The sequence below is a fragment of the Phragmites australis genome, chromosome 13, assembly GCF_958298935.1.
Source record: "Phragmites australis chromosome 13, lpPhrAust1.1, whole genome shotgun sequence".
Lineage (NCBI taxonomy): Eukaryota > Viridiplantae > Streptophyta > Magnoliopsida > Poales > Poaceae > Phragmites > Phragmites australis.
The window spans coordinates 8,103,922-8,119,663 of NC_084933.1; the positions used below are offsets into that span (position 1 = coordinate 8,103,922).

At 40.8% G+C, this 15,742-nt stretch overlaps 1 protein-coding gene across 5 annotated transcripts; it reads left to right on the forward strand.

Annotated features, from left to right (window-relative positions):
• The first annotated feature begins 1,183 nt into the window (after positions 1 to 1,183).
• On the forward strand, positions 1,184 to 14,986 carry LOC133888032 (acetyl-CoA carboxylase 2-like). Of its 5 annotated transcripts, none has more exons than XM_062328121.1 (32): positions 1,184 to 1,453; positions 2,994 to 3,293; positions 3,375 to 3,581; positions 3,664 to 3,825; positions 3,936 to 4,028; positions 4,639 to 4,734; positions 4,832 to 5,005; positions 5,080 to 5,173; positions 5,254 to 5,441; positions 5,528 to 5,578; positions 5,728 to 5,767; positions 5,846 to 5,970; positions 6,264 to 6,380; positions 6,478 to 6,552; positions 6,626 to 6,682; positions 6,772 to 6,876; positions 6,971 to 7,057; positions 7,471 to 7,662; positions 7,750 to 7,938; positions 8,345 to 8,455; positions 8,854 to 8,943; positions 9,017 to 9,193; positions 9,422 to 9,502; positions 9,588 to 9,710; positions 9,805 to 10,044; positions 10,308 to 10,588; positions 10,678 to 10,912; positions 11,023 to 11,375; positions 11,461 to 11,674; positions 11,824 to 12,003; positions 12,099 to 14,258; positions 14,452 to 14,986. In XM_062328121.1, the coding sequence occupies exons 2-32, from the start codon at positions 3,246 to 3,248 to the stop codon at positions 14,506 to 14,508; spliced, it is 6,402 nt and encodes a 2,133-aa protein (XP_062184105.1). In that variant the 5' UTR covers positions 1,184 to 1,453; positions 2,994 to 3,245; the 3' UTR covers positions 14,509 to 14,986. The 5 variants fall into 5 exon arrangements, with proteins under 5 accessions (XP_062184105.1, XP_062184104.1, XP_062184107.1 ...); XM_062328120.1 differs by having other exon boundaries at positions 1,184 to 1,350; XM_062328123.1 differs by having other exon boundaries at positions 1,184 to 1,350; positions 10,681 to 10,912.
• Positions 14,987 to 15,742: the final 756 nt, after the last annotated feature.

Here is a 15,742-nt window from a genome sequence, read left to right on the forward strand (position 1 = left end):
ATCCATCGGCAAAGCAATAACTAACCGAGGGTAATGTATACATATAGCATCCCAACATATTCAAGCTGGTCATGCAGAGCACTGGATGGCCATGGATATGTCGACACGAGGGTCACACGATGTTGAACTATTGCTTAAGCTTTTTGAGTAACCGTAGAGGCTGCAAATCAGCACACACGCGCTAGCAGCCCCGCTCGCGCACCAGTCGGACTGCATTTCGAGGTATGCATAATTTCCCTTATTCCTTTTCTTTTTAGTAAATGTTGACTAAAACTTAATTACGATAAAGTTTTGATAATTTTTTTACTAAAAGATTCAATAAAAAAGTTGACTAAAAGATCTTGATCGAACATTATGGGAGATTTTTTCACGAAAATTTTGACAAAAAGTTCAACAAAAAATTTTTGCAAAAAAATAAAATCTAAGAAAAGGGAAATAGAGAGGAGAGAGATGTCAGTGTATGGCATCCTCCTCGGTGATCACTGCCTGTTTGTTGTCGGAAGATCCATTAAAAAGTACTGGTTCGCTGCGTCTCGTACTCATTCTTTACTCATATATCTACTGTAGAGGTGGGGGGATGAGAGTGAGGGATAGAGGTAGCAGGAAATGCAATAGAATGTCTTTCTTTTTCAATTTTAACTTTGCTTTGACCTTATTTATATATTTAACTATAGTTTTTAATTGTTTTTTAGTGCGTACTACTTGGTGATGTTACGTAACTTTAGCTTATAATCATACGTAAGTCAAGTCATTGTGTTATGATTTACTTACGCTACAAATTAAATTCCTCGTAACACTGTGATCCCTACCATCATAATTTACACCTATGTAATTTCTAACCGTATCCAAAAACGGGTCACGATCACGGCAAGTATGGTCAGCTCAACCACTCAGCTTAATGGTCACTTCACTCAGCTTAGTGGCCACTTAAATCCCAGTTAACCCTGCCGCCGTCAAACCGTAAACTCTCGTCGCAACGAAACCCCTACCCGGCGTGGTCACAAGCCCCGCGCACGCGCGTCGGATCCCCATCCAATCCACTCGGCCACATCTGGGCCGTCCACTTGCCCCCATCATATCCCCATCCGCGGCACCCCGTCACGTGCCATTCCCCACAGGCGGAGTCGCCCGATGCCGATGCATGGGTGAAATTATTATTTTAGGCCGCACACCCCACATCCCTCCGGTCCCGCCTCCCTCCTGGCTCGCCCCCACCCCCTCGGGATATCCGCCTCCGCCCAGCGCCTCCTCCTCTGCGCCACCACCGCAAGGATCCAACCACGCCGCCGTCACCCTCGAAGCCACCCGCGCGTGGCCTTCTCCGCCTCCCCCTCGCCTTTTCCTCCACAGGTACTCACTATTTATTAAGCCGGCTCATCGCCAGTGTCGTTTCCTCTGTCGCAGCGCAGCGCATCGCCAGATCCGCGCCGCTCGCCGATATGCGTCCCCGCCGGTGAGACCGCGCGCCGTCATTGCTCTCACTGTCGCGCTTCTGGTTGCGGGTGGTGGATGGGGGTGGTGGAACGCGTCCGGGTGGTGAGAGGGTTTAAGGCTGGGCCGGATTTGTCCGCGGGGTTTTGCGCCCGGGGCCGCGGAATTCGAGGAGTGTCGTACTGGAATGGGAAGGAGCTTGGGGTGGGCGATGGGTTTGGGCTCGCTACACAGTAGGGGATGCTGCGGAAGTGAAATGTAGGTTGTCTCTGGTTGCAGGATGGATGGGCAGGCTGTAGCTGGCTCTGCTAGTGTCTATCGTCACTGGCTGTGGACTTAGATTGCTAGCGTCTGTTCTGTTGGTATTTGGTAGGTGGTGGCTCTGCGTCTTCCCGCTGTGATGTGGGTTTGAGGTTTAAGTTATAGTGTTTGCGGGTATTCATATGAATTAGGGTTTAAGCGTCCCTGTTCCCTAAAAGGTATGTGATTGGCTCCGTTTCTTGTTAGTTTCGATTTATGTCTCATCGTTTTCATGGTACTTAGTAGGTACTGTGACATCGCACTGTTTGATCGTAGGTGGTGCTGTTTATTTTTTCTCGTTTCCCTTGTTATCTAGCGGTTGTATGTATTGCTGACCTACTTTTGTGTGCTATTTTTTTTCCTTTTCTTTTGTCCTGTGTGCTAAATCTGAAAGTACAATGTTGCCTACTCAGTATATTGTGTACGAAAATGAGGATTTACCTGCACTTTTTGGGAAAAAGATTTGTGTTTTGTCCAGTACATTCTAGAATCAAAGTGTCATTTAATGTCACAAAATTGATTTATCTTCTTCAGAAATGATATGTCAAGCCAACAATTTTCTGAATGCCCATTTTTTTTTAATTGTGCTCTTGAGCTTACTTGGACAAGCCAACTATCCTTATTAACCCACTGATAAAAAAGATAGGCACGGTGATTAATAGGAAAAATAATCCTTGTTACCATTTGGCGAGCTTGTTGTGTAGTCATGATTTCCCCCTGCCCTGCCCGAGCTTCCCCTTCTCCCTTTTCACTATGAAGACAGCCAACTGATTACACATTAAATGTGGGCTTTGTATGACAAAGAGACTCAACAAAGATCTCAAGCCAGTAGGTAGCTCTGATACTCTTTGAATGAGAGTAAAAAAGAAACGTGGTAGAAAAAGGTACCACCTAGATGTAGTATATTGGACATTTCTATATTGCCCATGTTTTGCTAGTGAATGTTTCTGTATTATTCCACAGAGGTCGCGAATAAACTAGAGAAGGTCTAAACATAGTAGTAAGTAGGTGCCCTATAGCCATTCAAAATGGCAAAACAAACTGGAAGCATCACAAAATGCTGGGAACGAGTTCTGGTTGCTGGAGAAATTGAACTTCTCTAAACCCTTAACATATTTTACTAGTGAGTGGCCCATGAACTAGAAAGCTGGTTTTTCATTTTTGGATACTCAAACGTCCTAAGAGCGTTCTGCTAGAACTTCGATAAAGTTCTGATGCATGTGTGAACGAACTAATAAATCCTACTCATTTGCTTCTTTCAGATTCAGATTTCTCAGAAGTTTTCCCTCTCTTTTTATGGCACTGTGCCTTTGACAAACTCCTGGAAAAATTGCATAGTCTGGGGTACGGAGCAACAATGTCGCAGTTTGGATTAGCTGCAGCTGCCTCAAAGGCGCTGCCACTACTCCCTAATCGGCATAGAAGTTCAACTGGGTCTACATTCCCATCATCTGCATCATCAAGGCCCTCCAACCGGAGGAAAGGTCGCACTCGGTCAATTCGGGACGGATGTGATGGAGGGGTATCAGATTCCAAAAAGCATAACCAGTCAGTTCGTCAAGGTAAAACAGACTTTTTTTGGGGCCTCAACTATTGCGGAAGTCTGATTTTCACTGTAAACTTTGATGGTTTTGGTAATTCAGATAGCAGAGAGAGTAGGTGTATCTGCTGTTTGGCCTGGTTGGGGTCATGCTTCTGAGAATCCTGAACTCCCAGATGCGCTGACTGCAAAAGGAATTGTTTTTCTCGGGCCACCAGCATCATCAATGAATGCATTGGGAGACAAGGTCGGTTCAGCTCTCATTGCTCAAGCAGCTGGGGTTCCGACTCTTGCTTGGAGTGGATCACATGTGAGCCCCTCACTCTCTTTGATAACTATCTGCTAATCTACTTGGTATATGCATTTTTATATTCTAATGACACTATATTTAGGTTGAAGTTCCATTAGAGTGTTGCTTGGACTCAATACCTGAGGAGATGTATAGAAAAGCTTGTGTTACTACCACAGAGGAAGCAGTCGCGAGTTGTCAGGTGATAGGTTATCCTGCCATGATTAAGGCATCCTGGGGAGGTGGCGGTAAAGGGATAAGAAAGGTTCGTTATTGATGTGGTTCAACTATCTTTCAAGAGATTGTGCAGACTGTGGAGGTTCAATGTGTGAGCTAACCCCCTTTTTGACATGAATAACTCAATTTCCCTTGCAGGTTCATAATGATGCTGAAGTTAGAGCATTGTTTAAGCAAGTACAAGGTGAAGTCCCTGGTTCTCCAATATTTATCATGAGGCTTGCATCCCAGGTTAGGTTTTCCTCTTTCCCGTTTTCTTTTCTGAAAATAGTATTCCCTGTTCATGTTGTTTCTAAGTTATCATTGTACGTTCTGGAAGCTTCATTTGGTACATTATTGACAAATGCACCAATGATCATCAGTTCTGGAGATCAACAGATGTATGAAAAGTTAACTGATGTGCGCTTTTCAAAAAATGCATAATGTATTTTGAATTTAGAAATGATTGTTTTTGGAAGAGTTGCGCATGCTAGAGTTGGATAATGGAAGACTAAGCTTATCTTCATCAGTTTTATTCATCACATACATGAGCAGTTTATGTCTTCGCTCTTGATCTTAGATTGCAACGAGTGTCAATTTACAGTCAGTATCAGGAAAAAGTGAGATAATGGCTACCTAATTTATAAAGGAGAGAGAAACAACACATCTGATTTTCCAAAACTAGTTGGTACTTAACCCCTTTTTCTCAATCTACTGTTGGAATACCTTGTATGCACTCCAATTAGGTTCTCAAGAGTTTCACTTAATGTTGAACTGCGAACCAAGACTTGTCCAACATGATCTTGGAAATATGTTCTGTAATCTGTGCTCACTTTATTTTAAACCTTATTTTCCTTTTTAGAGTCGCCATCTTGAAGTTCAGTTGCTTTGTGATCAATATGGCAACGTAGCAGCACTTCACAGTCGTGATTGCAGCGTGCAACGGCGACACCAAAAGGTTCTCTCCCCCAGTCTAACCATCCATTTTATTACATGATCTACCTCTGCCCTGTAGTTCTGATCCAAAGATTGATGTTTCTTTTGGTTTACAACAGATTATTGAGGAGGGCCCAGTTACTGTTGCTCCTCGTGAAACGGTTAAAGCGCTTGAGCAGGCAGCAAGGAGGCTTGCTAAGGTTGTGGGTTATGTTGGTGCTGCTACTGTTGAATATCTTTACAGCATGGAAACCGGAGAATACTATTTTCTGGAGCTTAATCCACGATTGCAGGTTTGTTCCCTTGAACGTTCTTGAAGAATTAACATGTTTGAAATCCTTCAAAATGTTCAATGGTCTCCATTCAGGTCGAGCATCCAGTCACTGAATGGATAGCCGAAGTAAATCTACCTGCAGCTCAAGTTTCAGTTGGAATGGGCATACCCCTTTGGCAGATTCCAGGTAATTAGTAATGCACCAACGTATTAGGTATTACTGACTTCGCATCCTTATTTTAATATCTTAACTCTCTCTTTATGTAGAGATCAGACGCTTCTATGGAATGGAGCATGGAGGAGGCTATGACATTTGGAGGAAAACAGCTGCTCTTGCTACTCCATTCAACTTTGATGAGGTAGATTCTCAATGGCCAAAGGGCCATTGTGTAGCAGTTAGAATAACTAGTGAGAATCCGGATGATGGTTTCAAGCCTACTGGTGGGGAAGTAAAGGTGAGTTTTTTTATGTCAGATACATAGGTCGAACTCATTAAGCCTGGTAAAATGACTGGATCTTGATTTTTTTTTTTAATTTTCAGGAGATAAGTTTTAGAAGCAAGCCTAATGTTTGGGCCTACTTCTCAGTAAAGGTAACTTGTTTATAACTTAGTTGCACTGTCACACTATTTTGAGTTGTGCAGACAATTTGGCTGTAACTGTTTGTTGTTCAAACATTTGTTGTTTCATTTGGTTATTCCATTTAATTTGCACTCTGACTTCTCTTTGGTTTATTTTTCAGTCTGGCGGAGGCATTCATGAATTTGCTGATTCTCAGTTTGGTATGTGAAATCGAGTGATTATTCTCTTTATAATTTGTATTGTTCCTCACTTTTGAAAGGTTGCTCCTTTGATTACAGGACATGTTTTTGCATATGGACTCTCTAGATCAGCAGCAATAACCAACATGGCTCTTGCATTGAAAGAGATTCAAATTCGTGGAGAAATTCATTCAAACGTTGATTACACAGTTGATCTCTTGAATGTAAGGCTCCGTTTGGCGTTATGGTGGCTTTTCAAAAGTACTTTTTTATTCTATATTTGGATGCACTTGTTGTTTGGAAGCATCCTTTGCTTTATCTGTAACAACGAAAATCCCACTAGGATTTGCAAATATTTATATAACTAACCAGATTCCACCGCAACATAGCAACCACAAACAGACCCTAAGAAATTGACTGCTTTTTAAGCCTATTTTCTTGGTTTTATACAATCATTTTGCATTTAATTTTCCCTCAAAACTTAAACCCATGTTGCAATTTCCCTATATTAACGCAGGCCTCCGACTTCAGAGAGAATAAGATTCATACTGGTTGGCTGGATACCAGAATAGCTATGCGTGTTCAAGCTGAAAGGCCCCCATGGTATATTTCAGTGGTTGGAGGAGCTTTATATGTAAGATGAAACCATACCATTAACGCAAGCACTTTTGAGCTTCTGTGGAAAACATATCAATGTATGGTCTAATTTAAATCGTTCTTACATGCTACAGAAAACAGTAACCACCAATGCAGCCACGGTTTCTGACTATGTTAGTTATCTCTCCAAGGGTCAGATTCTACCGAAGGTATGCTTTGTGGGCTTAATTCTGGATTATTTTTGGAGGTGAAAAATGGTTGACCAATAATTTTCATCTGCAGCATATATCGCTCATCAATTCAACAATTAGTTTGAATATAGAAGGGAAAAAATATACAGTAAGTGTGACATTCCTTAAGGAGATCTTTTAATTTATTGCAGTAAAGTATCTGATATCATTATGGGATTCATCTATATTGTCTCATAGATTGAAACTCTAAGGACTGGACATGGTAGCTACAGATTGCGAATGAATGCATCAGCGATGGAAACGAATGTACAAACCTTATGTGATGGTGGCCTCCTAATGCAGGTAACATGTTCTCGCTTTTATACTTTGGTAATCAATATGATATATGGTTCTGAAGTTGATGTCAGTTCTGATTTATGAACTGTAATGGCTTCAGTTGGATGGAAACAGCCATGTAATTTATGCAGAAGAAGAGGCTGGTGGTACACGGCTTCTTATTGATGGGAAGACATGCTTGTTACAGGTAAATATTATATTTTTCCCTTTATTTATATTCTTGGTGTCTGATTTGGAAACTTCTGCCAGTTTTATTTGCAACTTTTTTTACTGCATTCACTTGTTTGTCGCTTTTACCTTATCCTTATAAGATGAATTCAGTTGTTTGCTTCCACAAGAGATGTCCCATAAGAAAAGATAAATCCTTATTGTGGAGTTATAGTCTCCTTGGTTTTCTTCAAATTAACTGTAGTACCTGTACTTTTAAGAATTACTACAATCAAGGGTGGAGTCTAGAAGATGCCTTTGAACACTTGTTATCATACAAGCTACTTCTAGACTGCTTGTATTGCATGTTTCGAACAAGTCATATGCTGTTCATCATAGAAATAGAAAAAAATAACAATGTAAGATTCTTGACCATACAGTGTGTTTTTGCAGAATGATCATGATCCATCGAAGTTGTTAGCTGAAACACCCTGCAAACTTCTTCGTTTTTTGGTTGCTGATGGTGCTCATGTCGATGCTGATGTACCATATGCGGAAGTTGAGGTTATGAAGATGTGCATGCCTCTCTTGACGCCTGCTTCTGGTGTCATTCATGTTATGATGTCCGAGGGCCAGGCATTGCAGGTTATATTCTTACAGCTACACCTTGTCCTGTGCATGCTTCGCATAGCCATTGCATGTTAAGTTTCTGAGCTTATGTTTCGGTTCTAGGCTGGTGATCTTATAGCAAGGCTGGATCTTGATGACCCTTCTGCAGTGAAGAGAGCTGAACCTTTTGATGGCACTTTTCCAAAAATGGGCCTTCCTGTTGCTGCCTCTAGCCAAGTACACAAAAAATATGCTGCAAGTTTGAATGCTGCTCGAATGGTCCTTGCAGGATATGAGCATAAAATCAACCAAGTAAACATCAGACCTGTGATTACATTTTTTTTGTTTATCCTGTGTTTCCTCTTTTTTCCCCCCTCTTTTAAATACATTTTAATTTTGCTTGTATGAGTTCTGGCTTCTGGGTCCACCTGGATTTCTCTTTTGGGTCTGTTAACTTTTGGTTCCGAACTCTGTAATCTATGAAATGGTTCAACATGTTGGCAGACCTAGATTCCAATGATCTTTCACGCATATGTTGATCATGCTCATGTTAGTATGCAACTGCAAACTTATCTGTTACATCAATAGTTTTGCTTTCTTTCAGCAGTTTTATGTTTCTAGTTTGATACTTTTCAATCATCCTTCAATTTTAAATCATTGCGATCTGGCGTCTATCTCCTTATTGATTGAATCGTTTTTAAATCTGCTTCCTTCTCAGGTTGTACAAGATTTGGTATGCTGCCTGGACAATCCTGAGCTTCCTTTCCTACAGTGGGATGAACTTATGTCAGTTCTTGCAAATAGGATTCCGAGAAGTCTCAAGAGTCAGGTATGTGGAACTGGCAAGATACATCCAATCTGGTTCAAAGGAAAGATGATCGTTTTACAAGATAGATTATCTTAATTTGACTTATTGGCTTATCTTTATGATAGAAAGGTGTGGTATCATCTAGACTAACACTACACACTTTATGATATCAATCTGCATTGCGTTTTGTTCAATTGTCTGGGTAATTTGCTGCATTTTATTATATTAAATTGATACTTGCATTTATATGCTGAATTGGTGAAAACTCAGAATATTTCACTCTAGCAATTTACCTGATAAGAGCTGAAACTGTCAGGAAGTTTTGATTTTATTTATTAACTCCAGTTCTTCTGGTATGTCCTTAAATAACCTTCCCTTTTTGTGTTCTAGTTCTGATGTATTAAACTTTATGCATTCAGTTAGAGGATAAATATAAGGAATACAAGTTCAACTTTTACCATGGGAAGAACAAGGAATTCCCGTGCAAGTTGCTAAGAGACATCATTGAGGTAAGTTTTAGGTTTCTTTTGTGGTGTCACTGTGTAAACTGTTAGCTATTCTTTTAACCAGTGTTTTTTGTAGGCAAACCTTGCGAGTTGTTCTGAGAAGGAAAAAGCTACCAATGAGAGGCTTGTTGAGCCTCTTGTGAGCCTACTGAAGTCATATGAGGGTGGGAGAGAAAGCCATGCTCATTTTGTCGTCAAGTCCCTTTTCGAGGAGTATCTCTCTGTGGAAGAACTTTTTAGTGATGACATTCAGGTTGTCTTACATATCCAAACTAACAGACAAACAAAATATAAAAAAGAACTCAAAATGTTTCTTCCTTTTCCATTCTTTTAGCTACAAGTACATGTCAACTGATGACCTAACATATGCTAGTGTACATCAAATAATTTTGTGGGATTATGTAGCAAAGAACTTTTACATGGCTTAAGATGCAATTCACCAGAAACAATTTGACTTATTTTTTTGTTAATTATGCCTTAGCAGTCTGATGTGATTGAAATCCTGCGCCTTCAACACAGTAAAGACCTGCAGAAGGTTGTAAGCATTGTTTTGTCCCACCAGGTAAATTTCTTTATGGTCTGATGACTTATGTGTAAATTATTTACTTTAGCAGTCTTTGTCATTGATAGTGTGATTTTGTCCATAGGGTGTGAGGAACAAAGGTAAGCTGATAACAGTACTCATGGAGAAGCTGGTCTATCCAAATCCTGCCGCTTACAGGGATTTATTGATTCGCTTTTCTTTCCTCAATCATAAAAGATATTATAAGGTGACATCAGCGACCTAAAATAACAGAGATCTTTCAGTTATAATATGTTTTGATATCTTTGTTTAATGAATTTCATGCATCTTAATAAACACAGTTGGCCCTTAAAGCAAGCGAACTTCTTGAACAAACCAAACTAAGTGAACTCCGCACGAGCATTGCAAGAAGCCTTTCAGAGCTGGGGATGCATAAGGGAGAAATGACTATCAAGGATATCATGGAAGATTTAGTCGCAGCCCCACTGCCTGTTGAAGATGCACTTATTTCTTTGTTTGATTACAGTGATCCAACAGTTCAACAGAAAGTGATTGAGACATACATATCACGATTATACCAGGTATTACATTTAGCAATTTTTGTAGTCTTTTATGCAATTTTTGTAGTCTTTTATACTATCTCTGACCATATCTGATATGCATATGCTATACAATGTCCTAATGAAATGAGATGCTCATATTTTCATTACATAAAAAGAGAACTTGAGAAATTAGATGCTCATCATTGATTGAAATTCACTTGGTGTAGAAAGTTGTGATCTCATAACTTGTGCTACATGTTACGGTACAATATGCTGGCTAACTTGCCAATAATATTTTGCAGCCTCATCTTGTGAAAGATAGTGTCCAGATAAAATGGAAGCAATCTGGTGTTATTGCTTTATGGGAGTTCTCTGAAGGGCCTGTTGATACAAGAAATGGACAAGGGACCATTCTTGATGGGAAGAGATGGGGTGCCATGGTCATTCTCAAGTCGCTTGAATCTTTGCAAACAGCCATTGGAGCTGCACTTAAGGCTGCGGCACAGTACACCAGCTTGGAGGGAAACATGATGCACATTGCCTTACTGGGTGCTGATAATGAGATGAATTTATGTGAAAACAGGTCTGTTCATGTGCAATATTAGGGCCAAAGAAATTGTCTGTTGTTCGTGATTTGTGGAGTTTTTAAGTGACTGAATCCATATTTTTCAGCAGTGATGAACAAGCTCAAGGTAGGATGGACAAACTTTCCATGATGCTCAAGTATAGTAGTGTCACAAGTGATCTTTGTGCTGCTGGTCTGAATGTTATAAGTTGCATTGTTCAAAGAGATGATGAATGCACACCGATGCGCCACACATTCCTCTGGTCAGATGAAAAGCTTTGTTATGAGGAAGAGCAGATTCTGCGGCATGTGGAGCCTCCTCTCTCTGCACTTCTTGAATTGGTCTGTTACTTTATCAAAATAACTGCATGTTGTTTTGCTACCCTTCTATTCTTATGCTTTGTTATTTTCCCCTTCACTGTTTGTACTTATTTTGCCTATTGTGGATACAGGATAAGTTGAAAGTGAAAGGATATAATGAAATGAAGTATACTCCGTCACGTGGTCGTCAGTGGCATATCTACACATTAAGAAATACTGAAAACCCCAAAATGCTGCATAGGGTACTTTTCCGAACTATTGTCAGGCAACCCGATGCAGGCAACAGGTTTACATCAGCCCAGATTGGTGACATTGATGTAAAATGTTCTGAGGAATCTCTGTCTTTTACTTCGAATAACATTTTAAGATCATTGGTGACTGCTATAGAAGAATTGGAGCTTCATGCGATTAGGACAGGTCACTCTCACATGTATTTGTCCATATTGAAAGAACAAAAGCTTCTTGATCTCGTTCCAGTTTCAGGGTAAGTGTGCACATGCTTTTTTTGGGGATTATATATGCCTTGCTTCTGAGGTTGGCCTCCTTAACAAGCTTTTCATATTACTCAGGAGCACAACTGTTGATGTTGGCCAAGATGAAGCTACTGCATGCTCACTTCTAAAAGCAATGGCTCTGAAGATACACAAACTTGTTGGTGCAAGGATGCATCATCTTTCTGTATGCCAATGGGAGGTGAAACTCAAATTGGACTCTGATGGGCCCACCAGTGGTACCTGGAGAGTGGTAACTACCAATGTTACTAGTCACACCTGCACCGTGGATGTAAGTTCTACATATGGTGCACATGAACATAAGAGTCAACATTCGATTCTTATATTTAGAACTATTGTTCTTCCTGTAGTTTATTCATGCTTGAATATCATTTCCACTTAATTATGTCCTGAAGCACATAGCACTTTCAATGGTTTTAGATCTACCGGGAAGTGGAAGATACAGAATCACAGAAGTTAGTATACCATTCTGCCACTTCGTCAGCTGGTCCTTTGCATGGTGTTGCGCTGAGTAATCCATATCAGCCTTTGAGTGTTATTGATCTAAAACGCAGCTCTGCCAGGAACAACAGAACTACTTATTGCTATGATTTCCCACTGGTGAGTTGACTCCCTCTCCACGCGCGCGTGTGTGTCAACAGATACCTATCTGTTGGTATTTTCAACCTAAGCTGACAACGGCTCAAAAATTGTAGGCATTTGAAACTGCACTGCAGAAATCATGGCATTCTAATGCCTCTAGTGTTTCTAAAGGCAGTGAAAATAGCCAATGCTATGTTAAAGCAACAGAGCTGGTGTTTGCTGAGAAGCATGGTTCTTGGGGCACTCCTTTAATTCCCATGGAGCGTCCTGCTGGGCTCAATGACATTGGTATGGTAGCTTGGATCCTAGAGATGTCCACTCCTGAATTTCCCAATGGCAGGCAGATTATTGTTGTTGCAAATGATATTACTTTCAGAGCTGGATCGTTTGGCCCGAGGGAAGATGCATTTTTTGAAGCTGTTACCAATCTAGCTTGTGAGAGGAAACTTCCTCTTATATACTTGGCAGCAAACTCTGGTGCTAGGATTGGCATAGCAGGTGAAGTGAAATCTTGCTTCCGTGTAGGGTGGTCTGATGATGGCAGTCCAGAATGTGGGTTTCAGTACATTTATCTGACTGATGAAGACTATTCTCGTATTGGCTCTTCTGTTATAGCACATAAGCGGCAGCTAGATAGTGGTGAAATTAGGTGGATTATTGACTCTGTTGTGGGCAAGGAGGATGGACTTGGTGTGGAGAATATACATGGAAGTGCTGCTATCGCCAGTGCTTATTCTAGGGCATACAAAGAGACATTTACGCTTACATTTGTTACTGGACGGACTGTAGGAATAGGAGCTTATCTTGCTCGACTTGGTATTAGGTGCATACAACGTCTTGACCAGCCTATTATTTTAACAGGGTATTCAGCCCTGAACAAGCTTCTTGGGCGGGAAGTGTACAGCTCCCACATGCAGTTGGGTGGTCCCAAGATCATGGCGACCAATGGTGTTGTTCACCTGACTGTTTCAGATGACCTTGAAGGTGTTTCTAATATATTGAGGTGGCTCAGCTATGTTCCTGCCAAAATCGGTGGACCTCTTCCTATTACAAAACCTTTGGACCCACCGGATAGACCTGTTGCATACATCCCTGAGAACACATGCGATCCTCGTACAGCCATCCATGGTGTTAATGACAGCCAAGGGAAATGGTTGGGTGGTATGTTTGACAAAGACAGCTTTGTCGAGACATTTGAAGGATGGGCAAAAACAGTGGTTACTGGCAGAGCGAAGCTTGGAGGGATTCCTGTGGGTGTCATAGCTGTGGAGACACAGACCATGATGCAGCTCATCCCTGCTGATCCAGGACAGCTTGATTCCCATGAGCGATCTGTTCCTCGGGCTGGACAAGTGTGGTTCCCAGATTCTGCAACTAAGACAGCTCAGGCATTGTTGGACTTCAATCGTGAAGGATTACCTCTGTTCATCCTTGCTAACTGGAGAGGCTTCTCCGGTGGACAAAGAGATCTGTTTGAAGGAATTCTTCAGGCTGGGTCAACAATAGTTGAGAACCTTAGGACATACAATCAGCCTGCCTTTGTCTACATTCCCATGGCTGGAGAACTACGTGGAGGAGCATGGGTCGTGGTTGATAGCAAAATAAATCCAGACCGGATCGAGTGTTATGCTGAGAGGACTGCAAAAGGCAATGTTCTCGAACCTCAAGGGTTAATTGAAATCAAGTTCAGGTCAGAGGAACTCCAAGACTGTATGGGTAGGCTTGACCCAGAGTTGATAAATCTGAAAGCAAAATTCCAAGGTGCAAAGCTTGGAAATGGAAGTCTACCTGACATAGAATCCCTTCAGAGGAGTATAGAAGCTCGCACGAAACAATTGTTGCCTCTATACACTCAGATCGCAATACGGTTTGCTGAATTGCACGATACTTCCCTCAGAATGGCTGCTAAAGGTGTGATTAAGAAAGTTGTAGACTGGGAAGAATCACGTTCTTTCTTCTATAAGAGATTACGGAGGAGGATCTCCGAGGATGTTATTGCAAAAGAAATTAGGGGTGTAGCGGGTGAGCACTTCTCTCATCAATCAGCAATCGAGCTGATCAAGAAATGGTACTTGGCTTCTCAAGCCGAAACAGGAAGCATTGAATGGGATGATGATGATGCTTTTGTTGCCTGGAAGGACAATCCTGAAAACTATACGGGGTATATCCAAGAGCTAAAGGCTCATAAGGTGTCTCAATCTCTCTCTGATCTTGCAGGCTCCAGTTCAGATCTACAAGCATTCTCACAGGGTCTTGCTACGCTATTAGATAAGGTAATCATGCTTATAGTTCTATTTGTTTTCTCTTTGTAATTAACTTACTGATACCGTGGTACAACTGGTCGCATCTACTTTTAACTTTGAAGTGTTCCTATTTCGTTTGCATATTGCTAGCAACTTTATGTGCACACGTACACTTTTTTGTGTAAGCATTCCCATCTCACATTTTCTTTGGATACTTGTTCAGATGGACCCCTCTCAGAGAGCACAGTTCGTTCAGGAAGTCAAGAAGGTCCTTGATTGACCGAAACGATAACAACACATCCGACACAATATGAGCATGCAACATGTTCAAGTACATACATAGAAGGATATAGCTCGGCTTTGATTGATCTTATTTGATCTGATCCAATCATTATTTCTTGAATGAAATTTGTTCTGTTGGACCTGGTTATATGGTTGATAAGTGTATATTGGAAGTGTTTATTCAGCCAGACGTAAGTGCAAAGCTTGAGAAAGAAATCGAAAGTGAGTTACTATTAGCTGTAACACGGGTGAACCTGAGTACTAGTTTTGCAGTGGTCCAGTAAGATAGTCCTTGTTTTGCTGTAGTTCTGTGATGTACTGCCATCGTTTCGAGCTGTAATTTTAGGGAGTATCATGCAGATACTAGTATACAATTGAGTGGTTGATTAAATTTTGAACTCGAATAATATGTTTTGCAGGCATATGTATCTCTACGTGAAATAAATGTTGTTGAATGAACATTCGACCTTAGAATTTTCTCGGACTCGTTAGCTCGACCGGAAGCATGTCGGTTCTTATTGTCTTTCGTGAATTGGTATTTTTGTACCATCCCCCTTTTAGCTAGATGGCAGCATGCTACAGGCAAATCAGCTTGGTGGCATCTCAAATTCTAAATGAAGCTAAATCGTCTCCACCTCTCAGCAGTCAGCACTATCCTAGTTCACCTTTGCAACTTTTTTTTGAGGGCAGTTCACCGTTACTACCGCACCTGCGTGAGGCAACCATGCCCAATAAAGACCGTTGGGCTCAGCCCAGCTCAAGCACGGACAATTAAACTTTCCATGTTAAGTACAGTCCGTTTTCCATGTTAAGTAAAGTCCGTTGGCAAATTCTGAGGCGGAAATCAGTGGAATAAGGTTGACATTGTTTGTGGAAATTATAAAGATGATTGTATCATGTCTATGTTATGTATTTTTAAATAATATATTATTTGGTTCTTGGATAATTATTATTTACATGTGACTTGTTTGTGACATCTTTATTTTATTATGATATTGTTTTAAATAATTCTTAGTCTTGTATCATTACGTAGGACAATAAATTCACATACTAGCACATGTTAGAGATATCATTGATGATCATATTTTATAGATAATAGATATAGAGATATCAAATCAATACTGTGAACACATGTTAAAAAATATAGTGTTAGATAGACCCATATTGAGATACTGCTGGGATTATTATATGATATGCTATCAGTTGTAATCTCAAATGGTGTGCATGTATGA